At 34.2% G+C, this 22,870-nt stretch overlaps 2 protein-coding genes and 1 long non-coding RNA gene across 10 annotated transcripts; all 3 read right to left on the bottom strand.

The window, feature by feature from the left end:
* Nucleotides 1–1,451: 1,451 nt before the first annotated feature.
* LOC11423354 (auxin response factor 17) lies at nt 1,452–4,097 on the bottom strand. The gene is made up of 2 exons (XM_003614824.1): nt 3,051–4,097; nt 1,452–1,976 (listed from the first exon to the last, which is right to left on the bottom strand). Exons 1-2 carry the CDS (start codon nt 4,095–4,097, stop codon nt 1,452–1,454), a joined length of 1,572 nt encoding a protein of 523 aa, XP_003614872.1.
* Nucleotides 4,098–9,093: 4,996 nt separating this feature from the next.
* LOC112421834 (uncharacterized) lies at nt 9,094–16,789 on the bottom strand. Of its 8 annotated transcripts, none has more exons than XM_024783773.2 (6): nt 16,178–16,789; nt 12,720–12,808; nt 11,357–11,767; nt 10,502–11,227; nt 10,324–10,414; nt 9,094–10,251 (listed from the first exon to the last, which is right to left on the bottom strand). In XM_024783773.2, the coding sequence occupies exons 4-6, from the start codon at nt 10,834–10,836 to the stop codon at nt 9,139–9,141; spliced, it is 1,539 nt and encodes a 512-aa protein (XP_024639541.1). In that variant the 5' UTR covers nt 10,837–11,227; nt 11,357–11,767; nt 12,720–12,808; nt 16,178–16,789; the 3' UTR covers nt 9,094–9,138. The 8 variants fall into 8 exon arrangements, with proteins under 8 accessions (XP_024639541.1, XP_039690008.1, XP_039690010.1 ...); XM_039834074.1 differs by lacking the exon at nt 16,178–16,789 and adding an exon at nt 12,475–12,545 and having other exon boundaries at nt 12,720–13,361; XM_039834076.1 differs by lacking the exon at nt 16,178–16,789 and adding an exon at nt 12,475–12,545 and having other exon boundaries at nt 11,357–11,760; nt 12,720–13,361.
* A 3,501-nt stretch (nt 16,790–20,290) lies between these two features.
* LOC120580512 (uncharacterized) lies at nt 20,291–22,485 on the bottom strand. Its single transcript, XR_005646243.1, has 3 exons — nt 22,323–22,485; nt 21,541–21,693; nt 20,291–20,589 (listed from the first exon to the last, which is right to left on the bottom strand). It is a non-coding gene; the product is annotated as an uncharacterized lncRNA (long non-coding RNA).
* Between the last annotated feature and the right edge of the window lie 385 nt (nt 22,486–22,870).

Raw genomic sequence — 22,870 nt, 5'->3', positions numbered from 1 at the left:
GGATGTTAAGTTACATGAATGAGAGTTTTGGAAGATTGGTGATGAGGTGAACAAATACTTCCAACATGAATACAGTTCTCGTGCCGTACTTAATAAGTTAAATTCTAATAAATGGCCAAAGACTGTGTTTCTCAAATATACTTTTTGAATATGACATCTTATATTTCCATGATCATGTATGAATATTCTTGTCTCGAGTCTGCAGGCCAATACTGCACTGATGATACAAATCTAATTATTATGAAGTTCCTGTGACTGCAGACCGATACTTGCCACTTGAGCACATTGATGTACGTGTTGTGCTGAGACTCCTCAAAGTATGACACTGAAAATAACTAACTAGCAATAATTTTCAGCCTATCACTAAAAGTTAGTTTGTTAGAGACAAATGAATCTAATTTTTGTTTCAACAATAAGGCTCTGGCGCAACAATAAGGCCCTTCTCCTGTTACTTGGAGATTAAAGGTTAAAATTTTGAAGTATTTTCTTCACTTTTAGGGTTAAGATTGAGTACATCTCCGATATCACACCTGATAGCATGCGAGTGGACTCGCCTAGTCGCCCCTCACATCAAACATTTTGCTAATGTAGCTCTCCATATCTCTTGAAGTTTATTCTTTCGATGCATTTTGAGAAGCTAGATACAATCAGAAATTTCAGTACCATATGCATACACTAAGCATTCAATTCATACACTAAAATTACAACCATAATTTAAATTTCAAGTTCAAACTGAGTTTCTAAAGTCATTTGTATTTTTGTAGATTTTGAGTGGAAGGCATAAGCTGGGAACATGTATTTAGATTAAATTTGTCCACTCAAAGTATGGTGAACTTAAAGACTTATTAGGGGATAAAAACAAATCCAACTAACTAAGTTAACAGAAATAATAAACTAAGGGAGTGTAACAGAATTATTGATCTAACTTCAGCTCATTGCAAACAGCGGGCCAATTACCTCTCAGACTGTGACATCAATAATTGGTTGTAGTCGTTACGTTTTACAACCTCGTTATCAATTCTTCACTTGGAATAAGATTTCAGAGTTCAATATTAGTGTCACCTTAACATTGTCATGAATGAAATTATCAGTGAAATTGTCATTATAGGTTGAGCTATTGATTTAGAAGAAGCGTAGCACAATGACTTCCTTGGATGGTAAAAATCATCGTCAGAATCGTGTTTATGCGGGAAGAAAGCATCATAATGTAGAAGGATTATGATACTCTTTATTTATATTATTGCACAAACATGTTGAAGGGAACATGAATGAAATATAATTTTTTTTTGCATAGAAATGAAAAGAAATATACTGCTTTTAAGCGAAAATAATGAAGTTAGAAGATATTGTTTTACAAAAGGAATTATACTGGCTTGGAAAACTATGTTTCACTAAGTTCCTAATTGTGAGTGCAGAACAAAATATTGCACAGATATGTCAAGGAAGATATCTCACTTGGTGCATGGTTCATTGGTCCCAAAGGAGTTCAAACTATTATGGTTACGAGGCTCCGTGTCACACAAAGTACCACTCCACCCTACCATAGATCTGTTCCTATTGAAACCATCACCCTTATCACTCAAAACTTTTGACAAATCTGATGCAGATAAATGGTCATGGCTGGCTCCCAGCATGCCGTCTGGAAAAGTATCAGAATTCAACAATGTTTGGTTCAAGGATCCAATTGTTGAATAAGGGAGCTCTGTCATAGGGATGAAGGAGGAAGTTGACATAGAAGACTGTAATAGAGGTGGTGGAGTTGGAGGATAAGAGAATGGCATTTGTAGGGGGGAAGAACTCTGAGAAAGTCTAGGACTTTTTGTTGGGGGAAATGGTAATAGAGGCGGTGGAATTGGAGGATAAGAATGTGGCATTTGTAGGGGGGAAGAACTTTGAGAAGGTATAGGATAAATATCAACTTGCCAAGGATTGACGCGGTTTGGATTCTGCGAGATATCGGGACCATCCCAGTTAACCTATGATAAAGAGATAAAAAAAATGGTAAGAAGCAATGTCAGTCATCTGAAATATTTGATAAACTATAACATGCATTTACAGATTTAAGGTTTCGTATCAATTAATAACATGAGTAAAAATCAAGATCCTACTTGGCATTAAGATTTTAAGAGTATTCACAATGAGAAATGCTTAGAAGGTTCTTAATTATCATAACTATTTCTTAGAGAATATCATTATTGGAGCAAGGTAAGCATAAAGTTGCATATGAAACGGGTGTGATACAAACAATCGATTCTAAAATGTAATCGATTAGGTAAAGGATACAGATGTAAACAAATAGTCAGATAAATTCTTGGAACTATTTCATAAGAATAAAGAATTTCATCATTAGAGTATAAAGTTCCTTAACTCATTGAAAAGGAATGGAGCATCAATAAGTTTATTTTGCAAAGCAAAGCAAATTAAATTAACTACATTCTTAGCGTAGTGATCCAAAATCATTACAAAATAGCTTCTGCATACATTGAAAAGGGAAAGGACACAAGTTAGGATAAAATCATCTCACTCTCTTGTACTATTTGGATCATGCACAATGTCCAGACTAACTGTTTGCAGTCGAGAAGTCAGGTCTATTTCTACTTTCACTATGCGTCACTAAATTGATGCATGATTAGCACAGACTACTTTGCCAATCTTTAACATCAGAAACCAGTATACCATTTTCCATGATCCATATTTTCCAAAATGAAATTCCAAGCAAAGCCACTCATAGCGACAGTGACTCAGTCATAGATGGGCCAAATATACTCACAATACAAGATTGCCAACTTATCCATGACCAAACCAATCATTCATTCAGAGTACTATGCATCAGAGGCTTCTGATCTAAAGAAAGAAGCATACATAGCCGATAGTTCACAAATTATTCGAAAAAGTAATAACATACTAAATCACGAAACTTTAGATATCTATTTCATGAACCATTCATCTAATTTTAGTTTCAACATCTAAATAAATCAGGCATCAATGTATCAACTACAAAATTATATTTATCAATATGCACTTGAAATATAATAGGACCAAAAATATACCTGAAGCATACGCCAGCTAGGAACATTAGAAGGAACGTTAGACATGTTAGAGATTGTCCCCTTAGGCTGATAATATGTCTTCTTTGAATTTGAAGATGCAAATTCATTCAAACGAAGCTTGATTCCCATTCCAAATTCCCAACCATTCTTCATAGCCTCATCAACAACACTCGCATCCACCACAAAATCACACCAATTAGCCGTCGGATAATACACAACTTGAAATGCCATGTTCTTCCCAGCCAATTCCACAGCATCTTTAACTGCCTTCTCCGTTAAATTCTCACTTTTCCCACCTTCCTCTTCAGTTGCAGGGTACATAGCCTTCCTGCAAATTCCGACAAATATCTTTCCGGCAGAGTTTTTGATGAAAACAACAGAATCAAGAGCAACAAGTTTCTTCTTCCTCACAAATTGTGACCAACCAGTAGTGAACTTGTAGCTATTGAGTTTCTTCACGTGGTAGCTATATTTGTACGTCCAGACTACGTCTTGAATGTCGGTGACTGAGAGCTTCTCAGACTGCATTGGATCCTCCAAGTCAAGATTGGGAAAGATCAATTCCATGCATTCACGAGGTACAAAAAGTCCACTTTGAGTATCAGATTGGGTGAGAATCTTTACATAGGAAACAAGATTGTTGCTATCATCGTCTTCTTCATCGGGAACCTCAGGAGGAGCTGGTTCTTGGACTTGGACAACAAGATTGTTTCCATCGTTTTCTTCTTTATCGGGAAAGTCAGGAGGAGCTGGTTCTTGGATTTGGACACTACCATCAGTTGTTACCGGAGTAAGGAGCAGTTTCGCAAAGACTTCATCGGTGTGAAGATTTGCCAGAAGATCAACAGATGAGATGATGCAGAGAACGGATGGAGGGCGAAGACATAGAAGGAGCTCTGTTTCAATGTTAGGGGATGAACAAGCATGTTCCAAGTGGCCTTCTGAGAAGTAGTAGACTTTTGAGCCAATCTTCGGAATCTTGACAGCAGGTCCAGCGCGTATTTGCCATATTTTGGAGTCCACACGGCGTGGCTGAGGCAGAGACATGGCGGAGCAGTTGGAAGAATAGAGAGAGAGAGAGAGTATTGTTGGTTATGAAAGTGAAAACTAAAGCGCGAATGTGTTTTTTAAACTTATATATACAACTAACTTCAAGCACTTTACTATACTATGCAATATAATAAACTCAAGGTAGGTTCTACCAGAATATAGATATGTATAGATATTTTATTATAAAATATTTACCTAAGTTTAATTCAAGTGATATGTTATAAATTGAAATTAAAAAATACAATTAGATGACTAAGGGGAAAATTCTAGCAGAAAAATATTCAACTAAAACAAAATTAGTTTTCAGTTGTTTTATAAAGTTTTCTATTTGGGTCTCTTTCACATTGGTATAATATAGGTTTTTTAAGACAAATAGATTGATACATTTAATTAGGACTTATGATTATGGTTATTTAGAAATTAATTAATGACGTGGTTCCTTAAGTTATTTATTGGTTATATTTTAGTGTCATAAGTTATTAATGCTACAATTTGATCCCTTTAAGTCATCTTCTATCAACCAAATAAATTTCCACCGTCAAAACGGTTAAGCCAATGTCTAAGGTGAATACACGTTGCAAGTTGTCACGTCACCGTTCACATGTGCGTATTTAATGTTTGGGTTAATAGTGTTTTACCCCTTGTAATATAGGTCACTTTCGGTTTTCCACCCTGTAAAATTTTTTGTTTTGTTTTCGTCCTTGTAATTTGAAGATTTCTGGTTTTGGACCTTTATGAATTTTGACAGTACAAAATCAACGATATGGCAGGGGGCTAAACCAAAATTTGCTCAAATTAGCAGGGGGTAAACACCGAAATTTGCTCAATTACAGGGAGGTAAACCAAAATTTTCTCAAATGACAAGGGGCGAAATTTGCCATGAAGGTCCAAAACCAAAAAATCTTAAAATTACAAGGACGAAAACCAAACAAAATTTTTTACAGGATGGATAACCGAAAATGGCCTATATTACAAGGGGGTAAAACACTATTAACCCTTAATGTTTTGACAAAAGACCAACGGTGAGGATTTATTTGGCTAACAGATACTAACATAAGGGACCAAATTGTAACGTTAATAATTTATGCGACCAAAATGTAACCAACAAATAACTTACGGGACCAATCAAAAGAAGTGGAACAAAATACGATGAAGTAGAATAAAATTAAATGAAGCAGAGTAAAACTATGACTTCATTCTGTTGTTTGAATATTTCATGTCGAATGTAATAAAATTATCATTTCATTTCCCTTTTATTTACTAAAAAATATTTTTTTACCCCAGCTCTTACATATTATTGTCTTCATTGCTACACCTAAAGCCTCTAGCTTTAAGGGGTTTTTGATGATGTTGTTCTAATTAAACGGGTTTTGGTAGTTTAGCATGTTGATTCTTTGGTAGGTAGTCTTAGAAATTTTGTTAAAGCACCCAAGCAATGTATGCATTCTTACACTACATGATTCATTGTGTTTCGCCTTGCTTGTGACCCAAGAAAATTGTTTCCTACTGTCCAAACTGTGTTTTCTACTGCATGAATCAATTCAGTTTTATCTGAATCGTATCACACAAAGTTTCAAACTTTGTGTGAATCGTTTCACAAAATTCTGAATCGACACATTTTTGAATCGTCTCATGTGAGTCGTATCACAAAAATCTTCTGACTTGTCATGAATCGTTTCACACTATTTTGAGTCGTATCAACCTTCATTCTGGGTACTTTGAATCTATTCAAATTTCTCATGATAAGTATCAATATTCATAGCATTCTTCCTCTTTCCAGTTTTGTCATTAGTTGTCTGAATCGATTCAAACATTAAGTGAATTGACTCACTCAGTTATTTTTGAGCGAAAATTTGCACTTGCCCAACTTTTCTGTATATACTCACTTCCTCACAACACAAAAGATATTGAATCATTTGCATCTATTCTTCCTAGGTCTCAAAAACTCATAGTTCCTAAATTCGTCAAGATTAAACACTTTTTCTTAGAATCACTTTGTGCTTTGAGTCATATGATTTGCTAGGGTGCTAGTAGGGATTGTAAGTTGGTTCTTTCAAGGAAATTGGTTGGATTTAATCAAGGTTCCAAAGTGAGGTTAATAATCTCATTCCACCTCCAAAGGTCTTGGGGTCTTTCTAATTGTTCTTTCAATCGAAGGGGATTCATTTATCGGTCGTAGCATCGAAGACATGAATGAAGAGTTTGAAGGGGTGCACAGGTAATCAAGGATTCGAAGATTTAAGGAGCACCGAATTCAAAGGTTATTTGAAGTTTGGGGGAGTGCTTACATAGGGGTTGAAGAACTAGGATTTTTCCAAGGAACTCTTGTAATCACATTTGTAATCAACATTGTTACTATTAGTGGATGACCTTGGTGGAGGCATTTTTGAAGAGTTGACGTAGACCAAAGTGAGGACGAAAGGGTGAACAACTATAAAAATATCGGTGTCATTCTCTTTAATTTCCTTATCCTTTTTAATTTTCATTAATTGTATATGTCAATTGATTAATTGATAGTGTATAAAATTGATAATTGAACTAAGTAATTTTGATAAAAATTGATCTAATTCATTGAGTTAGGTTTTAGTATTGCGTTTGGATCATTTAGTTTCAATTCCTATACAATTCATCAATTGCATATACATTGTGTTTTTGATTGATAGCTTGTTATATTTCATTATAGGTTTGGATTTGAAATTGTCTAGTTTTGCAAATTGTCAAGAACTATTTATTAATATTTTTGATTGTAATAAGATTTACATTGTGAACTTCTCAAGTCTATTTTAAATCTCATTGGCACATAGCTTTAATTTTTTGTAATTGTTGTAATTGTTCCAGCTTGTATTCAATTAGGTCAAAACATTTTAAATTGTTTTTGATAAAACTATGTATAAATTTTAAACCACTATTCATCCACCTCTAGCGCGCAACCTTATTGACCATATAGACCAACAAGTGGTATCATAGAGCTTGGTCTCTTCTTCGAACAGCTATTAATATTTAAAAGAAAAACAGCTTCTGATAAAGTAAAACTACAATAATTTTTAATTAATTTTATTAATATTTTAACTATTTAAGAAAACATGCCTAAGTTTATTCAAAAAAAAAAACAATGCGTAAGAATCTAGATTATAAAATTGGTTATATTATTGGTTATATTAATTACTTGTGTATCCAAAACATTATTAATTTTATGCACGGATTTTGTAGAGTTTTATAAGTATCAAATTGATTATATTACTTGTAATGTTATATTCAAACTCATTGAATCAATCAAACTAAATGATGATTGAGAGTGATCGACATGCACAATCTCAAAAAAAGCAGATCAGATCAACAACACTCAATTTGCATCAACAAAAATGAATATGGAAACAACGTCATGAATTAAATTCAGTGGAAGCAATGAAGGGTGGAAATCAACACAATAAAAAAACACAAATCATAAAGATTGGCTGTAAGCATAAGGACTGCTAAATCTATAAAAAGGAAAAGGATTTGATATGTAGTAACTGAAAAGAAAGAAAAAAAAGAAAAAAAGCATAATGAAAAAAGACCTTCTATTTGGTAGCCAAAAGAAAGAAAAAAAATGAAAAAGAACTTCACTAATAATGAAAATGAACTGCTACCATAGAAAAAAAATGACTTTACTGTTGTATATCTATTTAAGAAGCAACGTTGTTTCAGCAAAAATATGATTGACCTAATGATAAAATTTGGAGTTTTTGTATTTACACCCTATGTTTTTTTTGTTACACCCAAATTTTTTTAAAAGTTTTTTATAATTCCAAAATTGCCCTTTTATATAATTTTTTTTAAAACCCTAATTTTATTCATTGTCAGTGAGTTTCACCCTCTTTCACCCCACAAAGCGATCGATTAAACAATTTGATGTTCAATATCAATCTCCATGAAAATTAAAGAGTGAATCAAAATATTTTTCATCCATACTCAATTGGATATAAGTAAGTGAATTTCTTCTTCTATTTGCTAGTTTCAATTTTTTTCCTTCAACTGCACTGATGCACTGTACCATTGCGGTTTTAATTTACATTGGCAAGGTTGACTTAAATTCAGTTTAAGTAGGTTCATGTAAACTTAGTTTACATGAACCTACTTAAACTGAGTTTACATGAACCTACTAAAATTGAGTTTACATGAACATACTTAAACTGAGTTTACATGACCTACTTAAATTTAAATTGAGTGTACATGACCTAACTTACATAAACTGAGTTTACATGAACCTACTTAAATTAAGTTTACATGAACCTACTTAAACTGAGTTTACATGTGCATACTTAAACTGAGATGACATATAATCATTGAATAAGATTGAACTTTTAGATGTACACTTAAACTAAGTTTGCATGATCTACTTAAACTAAGTATACATGACCTACTTAAACTTAGTTTACATGAACCTACTTAAACTTAGTTTACATGAACCTACTTAAACTGAGTTTAAGTTGGTACACTTACTTAAATTTAGTTTACATCAACTCAGTTTACATGACCTACTTAAACTCAGTTTACATGAACCTACTTAAACTGAGATTAAGTATATACACTTAAACTCAGGTTATATGACCTACTTCAACTAAGTTTTAGATTAAATTTTATGAAAGGGTAATCTTGTCATTTTGGGGTGCAACCATGATTAACTAGGGTGCAAGTAGAAAAACTCTAAAATTTGTGACATATTGTGAATTTTTTTTTTTTCTGACCCTTTTTGCCAAAAAATTTCCAGCTATGACCCCCTTTAAAAAAAAATTCCCAAAATGACCCACTTTTGGTGTTTTTTTTTTTTTTTTTGTCTTTTAGCGCGTTCCTGCCATCTGAAATGGCGGGACTGGCCGCCGGTCTGACAGCCGTCGCGTCAACTGGGCGCTGCATTTTTTTTTTTTTCGTTCCCGCCGTTTCATCTGGCGGGACTGATTATTTTATTTTATTTTTTTCGTTTTTTCTTTTTTACAATTAAATAATGATGATATATATGATAAATAATAATAATAATGATAAATATTTAATACAAAAACTACTTTCTCCGCGGAAACCAATTACGCCAATGTAAACTATGACCTCCCGTAGCACATAATTTATCTTTTTTATTCTGTACGGGTCGTTGGTGTTGCTCTTCCTCTTCCTCTTCCTCGTGCTCTTCCTGTTCCACATTCTCGTCAAGAATTTCAACATCATCATTAGTTTCCATAGCGACTTCATTTTGCACTTGTGAAGCTAAGTTGGTCCAGATTTCATTAACGAAGTCATCGTCATTAAACCCTGCTGCCAGACTTTCTATGGGATTAGTTTGTGAATTTGGCCATTGAGGTGCATAGGTTGTTTGGGGATAGTTTACAAAGTGTGGAGGGGTTGGTAGGTTGAACGAGGAGTATTGTGATTGGTCTGAATAACTGGTTTGTGTGGTGTGTTGAGTTGGATTGTAGTCATCAAATGAATAGTTTGATGTTCGAGAGCTTTCTCCATGATGACTTTGTTGAGAATAACTTGGATATGGGATTGGGGTGTTATGTAAGATTTGGTTTGTGGGTTGTGGCGGTGATTGGTAAGTTTGGTTGTAGTTGTAGTTGGTGGATGGGTTAAAGGTTTGGTCAAAGTTAGTGGGTGGAGGTGTCATGAATTGGTTATAGGGTGGAGGTGTATTTGACGACATATTTTCATCTAGCACCGTATAAGTTTGTGGGACTGCAGGATAGTCACGCGGAAATCCTGGTAAAATTGATGCACATGCTTGCCTTGGGTTTGACAATAATACTTCTCTAGAAAGCCACAGATAATCTCCGAAAAATTCCCAATACCATGCAAAATATTGACGATTTGGATAAACCTCATGGTTATACCGAACGCCGTGAAGTGCTAATTGATGACGTTGGTTCCAGTTTTGGACTTGACGATGATGCTTATCTCCCCACGAGCCTTTAATTCTATCTTTTGTCAAATTAATTTTGTGGAAAACTTTCAAATTTTCTGGTAAGGAAGGTGGGTGTTGCGGTAAGCCAAATTGAAGTTTTACTCTGTCTGTCTGATGTCTCTCGACAATCTGAAAACAGATGAGATATGTGTTTGCAGACCATATCTGGCATTCTTCTTCGTTGCTGTAATTGAAGTTGACATAAGGCCTCCAGGAGAACTGTTTAAAAAGAATGAATATTAGTCTTCAATTGTTGACTAAAAAGCAATGACTAAAAAAAAAATGTAATACCTGATCATATGTCATGGTGTCGATTTTTAAACGCGTACATACGAGATTATGCCGAGGATTTTCCACGAATTTATTACCATGTTCTAGCCATCTAGTTAATTTTGAAAATGTTATAATTAGTAAAGTCTGGATTAATTTATGTAAAAATTAATTAAAAAATAACATTTATTTTAGTTACATATTTGCCAACGGAAGTTGTGCATGAGCTTGTGGTGGTATCCTTGGCACGGGAGCTAAGCATGACATTCTTGACCACGCCCATGCTTGCAAGAGAATTGTGCACCCAGGCATTTCGGTATTGCCATATATTGCACCGTCACACAAGGATCTATATAGCGTGGCCAAACAAGCTGAACCCCAACTATACTGTCCAACCTCCTCAGGTGATTTATCCAACAATTGCAAAAACGACAAATGTACAAGATTACCACTATAATTAGGCATTATTCGAGAGCCTATCAAGTATAAGACATAGGCTCTAAACATATGTAGAGTCGTGGGGGGACCTGTCATACCAACACCGTTGATATATTCTTGAAGCCATGATAATCTTATATTCTTCCCGTCATGGCGAGAGTTTAATGGCTTACTTCCTAATATAGGTTCAACAATCTCCCACCCAACTTCTGTTTTACCGGGTAATCGGTTCACCGTTAACCTTTAAACCAAGGAGCATATGAACGTCTTCCAACGTTATTGTACACTCGCCCGATGGAAAAAGAAATGTGTGGGTTTCCGGCCTCCATCTTTCACATAATGCGACAATTAAACGATTATCAACGTTATATTTGTTTAAATTAGCAAAGTCCCACAATCCGGCTGACCTTAAGCTATCTTCAATGGTTGGGGGCGCCGGGGAAATCTTACGATGACATCGAACTCGAAGGTAATGTTGGTCTTCGTTCTACAAAATATTAATATTGTTAATAATTAAGTCTTACTAATTATACATACATAATCTTAATAGAATTGATATACATAAATAATTTTAATATAATTAAGTTTCAATTAAAATAAAATAATATAAACTTACATTAATAGTTTCTGAAATATGACGAGATCTATGTTTGATGCCTAAATAAAGGATGTCTCCCATCTTTAAATTAGAAGGTAAGAAAAGCTTTACGGTATGCTTTTTTTGACAAGGAAAGAAATGTTAGATTGAGAGGAATTTTAAAACTGGTGTATAGTAGTGTGAAACTAGAACACTGATTTTATAGAAGAAAAATTGAAGTCTTGAATTAATGTCTACAACTACTACTACTTTCAATTATTAAGTTTGGTCTTTTCAACCAATGCATGCATCCATTGTACCAAGAATCTTGAATTTGTATGCCTGTTCACGTTTGCAGAAATTGCCTTCCGTTACCGCCATTCCAAACGGCGGGAATGACCATTCCTGTTCACTTTAATGTCGCAGGATCATCGCAAGCTCAACTACAAGCTTATAAGCCAAAGCATCAAAACACTTGTCAGAAAAAACATATAAAATGATAACTATTGTGAGAAGATGGCTTGTATATTTCAAAACCTGAAAACAAAAACTATTTCAAACAGGCTCTTATTGGCTATAATATCTTAAAATACCCCTTTTAATAGCACTCATTTTGGGCATTTAATAGCGTTTGTGAAGCGCTAAGAAAGCCCCAGCTATAATAGGTCAGAACCCTTATAATAGCGCTTTCAAAACGCTATAAAATAGCACCGTTTCGATAGCTCATTCAGAAAAGCGCTATTATAGCTTGTATTTTGTGCTATTAAATAGATTGTTACACAGGTGTTTCTTAGCGTTTTACAAAAGGCGCTCTCAAAATGAACCCCTCTTTAATAACGTCTGCACTAAAGCGCTAATATAAGTCCCCTTTTTTTATAATTAAAACTACTGCCAAAATAGCTCTATAAGACACTGATATTTATATATATATATATATATATATATATATAAACTGCTAACAAAATATGAAAATTGCAGCTAATTAAAACAATATTACAAATTGCTAACAAACCTCATTGTTCATGAGTAATCTATTGATTAGAAATAAACACTAGTAATGTGTTGTTTAGAAACTTAATACAAATGTCATAATATTAATTAATCATAAAAGACATCTAGTGTACACTTGCATTAAAATACATATATAAAGCTCATACGTGATTTAAAAGCCTGTATTTTCCTCAAGGCGAGCTAAACCCAACTGGTTGACCTTAGCGTTCTAACGAACCTAGTGCAATGGAAAATAACCACAAAAATATGACTTGAACACAACAACAAACAGAGCTATATAAAAACACAAGGATATAAGTATGCCCAACAATAACTTCAAATTCATGTTAAACACAAATATAGAACCACAAAAATATAGATCACAAAAATTGTTAATAAAGCATGTAGGTACCTCAATATTAATTACTCCATGGCTTCTAGCTTTGTGAATTTTTCGCATGCGAGGTGACACCACGTTTACCATTAGTTAAAGCCATTCACCTATAAAAAATGTTATTAACAACGAGAGTAGCATTATGAATAATATAATTATGAATGAGAATCAATAAATGGCTTCTAGGCGTATAAACACTACGAAATGAATCCCTTTTAACTTGTCAGTCAGGACAATGTGTCCTTCATGGATATCAAACACAAGCCATGATAGGCTAAGCTTAGAAAGAAGAAAGTGGAAATGAGTAGCTGTGGTGGAAGGGAAGGTGTGGCGAGACAATATGTAAGACCAAAGGTTCCTTGTTTAAGATGGACACATGAACTTCATCGTTGCTATATTTGTGTCTTGAAACTCTTGCTGGTCATCAAAAGGCTACTCCTAAGTTTATCATTATTGATTTGAAGGATGTTAAAGGGCAAACAATTTCACATGTCAAGAGCCATTTGTAGATGTATAGGAGTATGAGAGGTTACTCAAGCAAAACATAATTAATTTGGACCTATCTTTGTCCATTTGAACATTATAACTATATTGTTTTACTAATACTCATGTTAGTAGGTAGTACTAACATTCCCGGAAAGGTACTATACCTCTTGGAACAAAAAATATGGCATATATGCTGAAATTTGATTTCAACTTAGGGGAACAAAAGGTGAAATTCGAATTAATGAAACAGTGTGCTGCTACAAGTGGGAACCACACAACAGAGCAAAAACAGCCCCAAAACCTGTTGAGAGTAAAATAGACGGATATAGCAGCAACACAGCAGGTCAGCACTAGACCTTAACACCAAAACAACACAGGAGCATCAAATTATAGATTCATTAACTAATTTACCCATTATTTTGGTCTCCTAAATCATCTTGGTTTATGTCTAAACCTCTTCTTCTAGCTTTGTCTCCTAAATCAAGGTACATCCAAAATTCAACTAATGAATCTATGAGAAAATACCCATTTTGGTTCGTCCAAAAATAAAAACAAAAAAAAAAGTTAATGAATCCAATTGAACTCAAGAAACATGGTTTACTCTTTACTTTTTTTGTATTATTTTGTTTGATAGAAGGCTCACTCTTTACTTTTCTTTTTGTTCTGTTTGATAGAAGGTACTTTCTCATAGATTCATTATTTTGGCTACTCTTCATGTTTGGATAAATATTGGAATGAAGTGCTTATAAGTTATAACAAAAACACTTATTATATAAGTGCTTATATATAAAACTATTTCTATATTAACAGATTTCTTTATATAAGCTATAAGTTGTTTTCAAAGCTATCATCGAGAGCTTAAGGAAATAGCTTATGATTATAGACATGTCATAAGTTGTTTCGATAAACTCTCCAAATAGTCTCACAAGTGCTTATGTCCGTAGATACACTTAAATAAGTCAATAAATTCAGGTCCTAAATAATATAAGTTAAGCAACACATTGTCGAGTCGAGTCGAGCCGAGCTAAACCAAGTTCGACTCAACTTGACTCATTGCTACAACTTTCCTAGGTTAATATACACTTTTATGTTAGTATCTGAATGTTAGTTATGATCAACTGATATTATCGTATACTACATGGTGCTTGTCAAATATTACACTATGTAGTAGTATCATATATAATTAGCGATCCTATCATAAATTACAAAGAAATGTGAGCATTATAATGAAGATTCAAAATCAACGAAATAAAATAAAAATCAAAGAAAAATAGCATGGAAGTATATACCTCAGACTTTTCAATAATCAAAGGACTTAAAATCAGTAGTCTGTCACCCAGATGTGAAAGGGGTCAGCATTTCATGGCTCTTACATTCGTGAATGAATCTGAATTTATACCTCTCCTATAATACAATTAGCCTATTGGAAATCTCAACATAAGAAGAGAGTGATAAAATTTAGTGTTGTAGTTTATCATAGAAACCAGTGGTTGTCTTATCAAATTCAAAGGTGCCAATTTAGATATGTTCAAGATAATGATATGTTCAGATTTAGGCATTTAATCAATAACAGAACTCGACATGTCAAAATTTCAAATACAGGAATTACTCAGTGTCATGAACTTGACAAATAAACGTACAAAAAACTCATTTAAAACGATCACAAACAACACTAATTGAAATTGGCAGATTTTCTACCTATTTTTCTACATATAAACGTACCAATTCTCATCAAACAAGGATCAATTATTTCCAATTCAATTTACCATCATCAATCAAGGAACAATGGGAGTATTTAAATACCTAATATAGTTTAGTCATTCAATCTATTAGAGTACTAAAATCATCATTCAAACTACTAAAATTTGAGTATTTCAACTTTACACGGTTCTAAATTCACTATATCAACTACTCAAATGACACTTCCCCTACTCGTGTATATTTTGTTGTGAATCCCCAAACCTCCAAGGCCGGATCGAACCACACCAATACAAAGAAGAATGATGTGTGGAGCGACGGAGAGTGGTAACCACCGAACAAAGTTTATTGTGCAAGCAAGAAACAACAAAACACCACCTAGATCTAATCTAGGAAACAAGTGTGAAACACAAAGCAACAATCACAAGATACAAGGAGAGGGAAGAAGAAAACAATAAACACAAAGAGATTGTTCACCCAGTTCGGTCCAAACTTGACCTACTCTGGAGGAGAGATTGTACTCTCCAATCCACTATCAAATGAGTTCTTTACAAAAGGGATACAAGAGGTTACAAGAAATTAGCTTGACAAGTTCACTATGAACAAACCCTAATTTCTACCCCTTTCCCAATCTCACCAAGACACTCAATGATTCTCTCTTTACAAGGTGTTTCCCATGTTTTCAACCCAAGAGATACTCTAATCAAAGAACCCTAAACCCTAGAGCTTCCCCTTTGATTTCCCAAGTCTCTCTCTTCCAACCTCTCCCTTCAAATCTGCACAAGAACACTTAAGTACTAGTCTTCCTCTGTTCCAATCGTGTCACGATTTTCCCAATCGTGTCACGATTTGCGTCCGTCCCAAGGAACGACCAGTCCTTATCAAGGATACTTAACGAGCAAGTTTCTGGATCGTGTCACGATTTCCCACAATCGTGACACGATTTGCACCCCTACAACCCTAGCTCACGGCACCTCCAATCGCGTCACGATCCCAAAATCGTGTCACGATTTCCCTGTTCTTCCAGACCACAAATTTGAAGACAAACTCAACATATTTCATATCAATTTTCAAGTACATTTCGTAGAGTTATCACAGAGTTTATAAGAGAAAATACTAAAACTTAATATGTATTAGTAATGTTTAATAACTATACAAGATTATATCAAAATAGGCATTTTCACTTGTGATGTTCCACTTGCCCATTTTCACTGTAACCAAGCACATACAAATTAAGCTAACTATTCAAATGTGCCAAAAGATTAATATAGTAATATAGAGCAAAAAGTTACCTGATACAAGCTGAATATAATTCGATTATGTTAGGACCATGTGTAAGTTTTGACTAGGCCTTCCCCCACACTTGTCAGATTCCAAAAGCCAAAAAATAAAGTCAGTTTAAATATTCAATTCTATAAAGTGCAAACATTCCTATAAAGTGCAAACATTCCATTGATTGATGAAAACAAAATCACACAAAGACAAACCACTTCAAGGAAAAGTGGGTTATCAACAAAAACACGATCGACTCCTCTCTTGCTGCAGTGAAAGAAACAACAGTTTCAATTTTAACTCCAACTTTGATCTACCAACAACAACAACAACAAAAAAATGATGGAAACAGAAAATTAATCCCCAATTCAACTGCACCATCATCAATTTTAACGTCGACGGAGACGGAATCTTCGATTTTGGGCTACCAGAAGAGATAGGAGTTGAGATCAGTGAAATTAGGGTTAGAAGAAGCTCGGAGGTTCCATGAATCAGCTTCGGCGAAGGTGGGTGAGTTTGAATGGAGGTGGTGAAGCGGAGAGTGAGTTACAAGGATTTGGAAGAGATTGTGATAATGGTGTGGGATCGAGGAGATTGAAGGGAAAAGGGGATGTTGATATCAGGATTGATACATAGGTGACAATAGTGAATGGTTTTGGCTTATGTGAGAGAAGGGTTTGGGTTAACGTGAGGGGCCCACCTTGTTTTATTAATTTTGATAAAGGAAAACGCTATCTAAGTGAAGCAAAACTTTAGCGCTTTACCGAAAGCGCTATTTTTGGGAAGTAGAATAATAGCGTTTTTGAAAAAACGCTATCGAACCCAATTTTTTAGTAGCCTATATTAGCGCTCGACCAAAAGTGCTATGGTAAGTTTCTATGTTGCCTTTATAATAGCACTTATGTAAAATACTGCTATAAAAAGCCAAAATTGTAGTAGCCTAAAAACCTTGTTGGTATGTGGCCTGTCATTTCATCCATTTTGAATTAGTATCATACAAGTTCTTTTTTCTTGATTGTTTAAGTGTTTCTAACGTTGGCTTGTGTCCTTTTACAGAAAGCATGTCGCCCATGAATACCTCAATACAATAAAGGACAAGAAAAAGGGAATTCTTGTTTCATCCTCTATTGTAGTATGAATAATCAACTATAGTTAGTTGATAGGTTAACTAGAATTAGAAGCCAAGTTTAGAGTTAGTTAGAGTAAGTCATTCCAACTAATCTCTAGATATAGGAACAACAATTGTACTCTTTCATCATCTTTTATCAATATATTCATTTCTATAATGAGTTTCTATGAATATCTCTCTCATGAGCGGAACTATGCTTGCTTTCTTGCTAATCATTATGACATTCTTCCCTATGATTCCATGATTCATAACATGGTATTAGAGAGATAACCTATGGAGGAAGATGTTGATGCTTCTGATTTCGATTCAACATATCATGACGATGAAGAATCCGGTGACCATGAAGTTCTCACTGATTCTTCACACATTATGGAAACTTCTGTTTCTCATAATAACTTTGTTTTCGGCAGTTTTAATTATCCAATCAAACTGGTTTCTAATCCTTCAATCAAACCAAAGTTCGATGGATTCTCCATCAAGATTGGTGAGATTTCTTGCGTAATCATCGATCCTTGTTGTAACATCGTCAATGAAGACGATTCTGTGTGGGTTGATTCACAAGAAGATGAGAAATCGGAGGTTCTAGAACCTGAATTGAAAAATCGGTGCTTTGTTTTCAATGTTTTTGAAGCATTGAAAGAGTTCATCACAACTTTACCAAGGAGATTGGAGAGATTTTTTTACGGCGTTGCCCCCGTGAGGCATTTTGCCTTGTGGTCCTTCTTTGGAAAACAGGCCAAATAACTTGTTATCGTCAACAATCAGCTTTGCTTTCAGGTGATGTGACCTTGCCCAACCCCATGATTCCAATGAAGCAATATCACCAGGGGTCCCTCTTCCTCGGTCTCTTTTTCATCCATACAATTAATGCAAAGCTGTGTTTGGGGATGAGTCACATGAAGATACAAGTCCCTCTTCCAGTAAGATAATGTCGTTCTTTCATGACAAAACATCATATTACATTTTGGCTATGTTTTTAGTAATTTTCTTTGCACTTGAAGACAAATAATATTAGAGTTAGAGGAGTTGTCCATAGGTGTTTTGAGTGTTTTGTAGTAAGAAATCATGTAAATCATCAAATCAAGACATCATGTGAAGGATCAAGGATGAAGAATTGAAGATCAAGGGTTCTTAAAATGTTGTTAAAGACAACACAAAAAAAACAACGGACAATATTGCCTTTCCAATTCTCATGTATGGATAGTAAACATTCATTCTTTTTCCTCAGGAGTTGTGAAATTCATTGTACTTGTTATAGGTACGATGTTTCCTAGGTGTTAGTTCTCACATGGGAAAGGTTAATCCTTTCCCACCATGGGAAAGTTAACTTTAGCCATTAGATTAATTGAAGAACACAATCATATGGTACACTTTCAACACTAGATTATTTCTTTTACACCTTCCACCACCATTCTCTCTTCTTCCTCCCCACCACCAGCAACATCCAAACACACGTGTAATACACTGTTCTATAACAAAAAAAACTGCAAAGCGAAATGAAAAGATTGGGAGAGATGGGATCTATACCATTTGAATGGGTGCACAATTTTCATCCTCCATGTTATGCCTAAATTTGAAAAACCCATAAAATTATGCGTAGGTAGTAGAGTTATGAAATTATATTCCCACTTAAATAAATAGTTCAATCTGTAATTATAATTTAACCTTCTCCATAATAATACTAATGAGGAGATGTTGTATTCATATCACAGCTAGTATAATATGAAAGGGTGGAGAAAGATCATATTACAGTCAGCTGGGTATTGAAGAAGAAAACATCGTACATCTCAATCGAATTCCACTTTTTATCTTACACCCATCGATTTAAACCAATGGCTAAAAAGAAAGCAGGAGAGATGGCTCAAAGAAGAAAACAGGAGAGGATCCACATCAAGTGGTGTGTTTGGATGTTGCTGATGGTGGAGAGGAAGGAGAGAGAATGGTGGTGGAAGGTGTAAAAGAAATAATCTAGTGTTGGAAGTGTGCCATATGATTGTGTTCTTCAATTAATCTAATGGTTAAATTTAACTTTCCCATGGTGGAAAAAGATTAACCATTTCCATGTGAAATGCCACCTGTTTCCTACCCTTGATGATATTGTTCTCAAAGCAAGGGCGACATAGTTTTTATGTTTTGTAAAAGTCATCTCTCTCTTCCTTGATTTCATGGTCCTTTTATGTCCAAAACTCAACTCCCTGGCAAAAACCATCTGGAGGTTATTTTGGGACGTGTCCTCGTAACCTCCCCCTTCCCAAACTGCCCCTTTTAGGCGGGGCATTTGAGCCTTCCTTTATCTGTCATCCTCACTAATGTGCAAGACACATGACCCTCTTAGGTTGTCTGAGAATTTCTTGTCCTATATAGGAGCAGGGTACATAGCTATTTATCACGTGATGATCCATTCACCAATTACATTTTCATGTCGTCAGTAAAACAACTAAAAAATTATACTTTAGACACATAGTAATTACTCAAAGGTACTTCAAATTGATGAAAATAACATGCACTACAAAAAAACGCGTGTTTTCCGGCAGCTAAAAAATGTATGTTTCGGCGGTTTTAGCCGCCACTATGCACAATTCTGGCGTTTTAAAAACTGCCGAAATTTTGCCTGCCACAATGTTTAAAGCGGCAGTTTTTACGAAGCCGCCATGTTGTCCGCCGTTTTATACTTGGCTTAAAGTGGCTGTTATTTAATTGTATATAGCGGCAGTTTCAAACGCCATTATTTACATAATTGTGACAAAGCCAATAGATGTTTCTGGCATTTTTGACCGTCGTAACATGCAGAAAGTACCGGCGGTTTTAACCGCCAGAGAGTACTCCTGAGACCTATGCATGTAGTGGCATGTCCAACTGCCAGAATTTACTTCTGATATTTAATCATTGAGCTGCCACAATTGACATATAAAATGCCACTGCTCAAAAAATTGAAATTATTTTATTTATAATATTATTATTTCATAGGAATATATAATTGTACATTTCTATTTTTTGAACAAAATTAAAGGACAAACAAATTTTGAACATTGTCATTGATATATTTATAATTCAACTGAAGTGGAGTTTGATACAAATATCCAAAACAAGTCTCAAATATAAACAAGTCTCCAAACATAAAGTTACATAAACCATTGCCACCATCTTTTTAGCAATTCTCAAAATAACAAGTTTCAAAACATAAAAATGACTAGACAACTGATGTCACTAAAATTAGGACTCTCATGCTCCACGTGCGTTGCTTTCATCTGATGATCTAGTTATGTCATTGTGTGTTGGAGATTCACTTCCTACGTTTGATGCCTGAGAAAAATATTATAATTGTTAACTCATATTAAGCAAGATATTATTGCCAATTCAAGAACCTAAGCAAAGTAAAAGTTATTATCAAAGTAAAAATGCATTTAATTGATAAAAAATGCATTTATAGGTCCAGAGTTATTCATTATACAATCCACTTGAGATTCTAAAATATAACACTATCTAGAAAGCTAACAGATGGGCCATCACTTCAATTCAAGTGTTTCACATCATATAGTTCAGATAATAATGAAACTAGGACAAAACCACAAAATCAAACTATATTATATTAGTACATGAATATGTACAAGTTAATCAATGTACATATTTGATATTAATGAGTACATGATTTACATATAAACAATTAGCTATGCAAAATCAAACTATATTATTTCTTCAGGCGACACTTAACATCTCTATAGTGTAACACTGATTTTCAGGTATTTGTTATGAGTTGTTGCATCAGTATCATGTTTTTTGTGCTAGCAATTTGGCAGAATCATGTCATCTTTGTTTAATAATACACATAAAAAAAACACTTGCACAAATAACATATTGAGAGCTTTCAAATATTTAATTTATTAAACTAATTTCAAAAGAAAAACAAAACAAAGATGAGGGTTATTCAAACAAAACAAAAACAAAAAGATCAAAAACGAAAACCAGGAAACCATCAATCATATAATCAAAACTGGACTTTATTATCAAAAGTGAACCTTATTAATCAACTAAAAAGAAGAATAATACGAAGATGAGGGTTTGGGTATTTCAGAATCAGCAAACGAAAATGGTTTTGAGTCAAAGATTGAGGAATCCATGGATTTGAGGTTCCAGATTGGGTTTTGAATCAAAAATATATCAATAATAAACATTATTTTCAATTCAATTTACATGATTATGAATCCATGAATCACAAGCGAACAAATTGACAGAAGGTAAAGCGAGAGAGAGGACCTGAGAAGGAAGTGAGACGGAGAGTGACGGAATGGAACGCGGTGGCCGGAGAGACAGGACCTGAAGGATTGGCCGGAGTGACGGAAGGGAGAAGATGAGACGACGAGAGAGAAATTCAGGGTTCTGTAATTTCACGGATGCCAATTAGATGGTCTGTGAGTAAAAAAAAATGAATTTTTTGTTATAAAATATTATTTTGTGTTAAGGAAAAAAAAAAGAGGAAAAGGAAAGATGGAGGGATTTTCTACAATTTTAGGAAAAAAAAAAGAGGGAAGTAAGTGCGCCAAATGTTGTGGAGTTGAAAAAATTAAAAACGTTAATACTGACGGTCTAAAATGCCATAATAAACAAGGTTAATTGTGCCATAATATTTTGTTAATACCGGCAGTCGAAATCGCTGTAACGTAGCGGCGGCCAATAAAACTGCCGCAATACACTAGTTATAGTGGCGGTTAACATGGACCGCCGGTATAAAACCGCCAGAATTAACGCGTTTTTTTTGTGGTGATGGTCTACAAATTAAACTAGAAGAATCAAATGCATGACCAAAAACTGTCGAAATATGTAAGACTCCTTAAAGTATAATTATAATAAACAAAACAAAAATAGAAACCAAAAGTTTAGTAAGTAGCAGGAAAATAAATAAATTTGAAATATGTTATCTAGCTAGGTTAATAATTGTCTTGGAAAAAATTAGCTGTCAAAAAAAAAAATCTCTTGGAATTTTTTTTCTTATTAAACTGCATCCAAGCTTGTTCTTATCTCTTGGAAAAATACTGCACCTCATAGTTCACTGGATAGTACCCTCCAGCCAGAATTTTCTGCAAAACCCATCATCTACAACTATAGTTCTCATGGGAACTTTATTTTGGTTTCAACTGAAAAAATAACACCATTAAGAGTATGAAATTGTATTCAACATTCTATCAAACTAATAAGGGGGTACTACAAAGGAAATGAATCAACTAAAGGAAAACTAGCAATCTTATTACAAACCAAACAACAATATAATCATAATGATAACAAACCAAAAAAATAAATCATAGGCTAATAGACCAAGAAGAAGTGCGAAATAAGAATAATCAGGTAAATTTATGCAACCTAGAACATAATACCAAATACAATTTATAGTACTGGTTCTATCAAAAAACCAGTTGAAATTTCTCTTACACTTGAAATATATGGGAACAAACTGATTCCGTCTCAATGCAACGAGGAAACACTATACAACCAAGCAGAAAGCTTTTGAAAAACTATATAGAAAAATCGAATTTTTGCTCTGTTGCAACCGAACCATTTTAGTTCTACATCCTTTCACCTTTTAGTTAGT

The sequence above is a fragment of the Medicago truncatula genome, chromosome 5 (assembly GCF_003473485.1).
Source record: "Medicago truncatula cultivar Jemalong A17 chromosome 5, MtrunA17r5.0-ANR, whole genome shotgun sequence".
Classification (NCBI taxonomy): Eukaryota; Viridiplantae; Streptophyta; class Magnoliopsida; order Fabales; family Fabaceae; genus Medicago; species Medicago truncatula.
Note: the sequence above shows the minus strand (reverse complement) of the source record. Positions and strands in the feature narration are given on the sequence as shown.

What these genes read in the sequence shown, in the direction of transcription:
- LOC11423354 (XM_003614824.1), bottom strand. Translation starts at nt 4,097, where the DNA reads ATGTCTCTGCCTCAGCCACGCCGTGTGGACTCCAAAATATGGCAAATA. An exon ending in CTAGCTGGCGTATGCTTCAG is followed by an intron (nt 1,977 to 3,050) that starts GTATATTTTTGG and finishes TCTTTATCATAG; the next exon opens with GTTAACTGGGATGGTCCCGA.
- LOC112421834 (XM_024783773.2), bottom strand. Translation starts at nt 10,836, where the DNA reads ATGACAGGTCCCCCCACGACTCTACATATGTTTAGAGCCTATGTCTTA. An exon ending in CAACTTCCGTTGGCAAATAT is followed by an intron (nt 10,415 to 10,501) that starts GTAACTAAAATA and finishes AAAATTAACTAG; the next exon opens with ATGGCTAGAACATGGTAATA. An exon ending in ACACCATGACATATGATCAG is followed by an intron (nt 10,252 to 10,323) that starts GTATTACATTTT and finishes CTTTTTAAACAG; the next exon opens with TTCTCCTGGAGGCCTTATGT.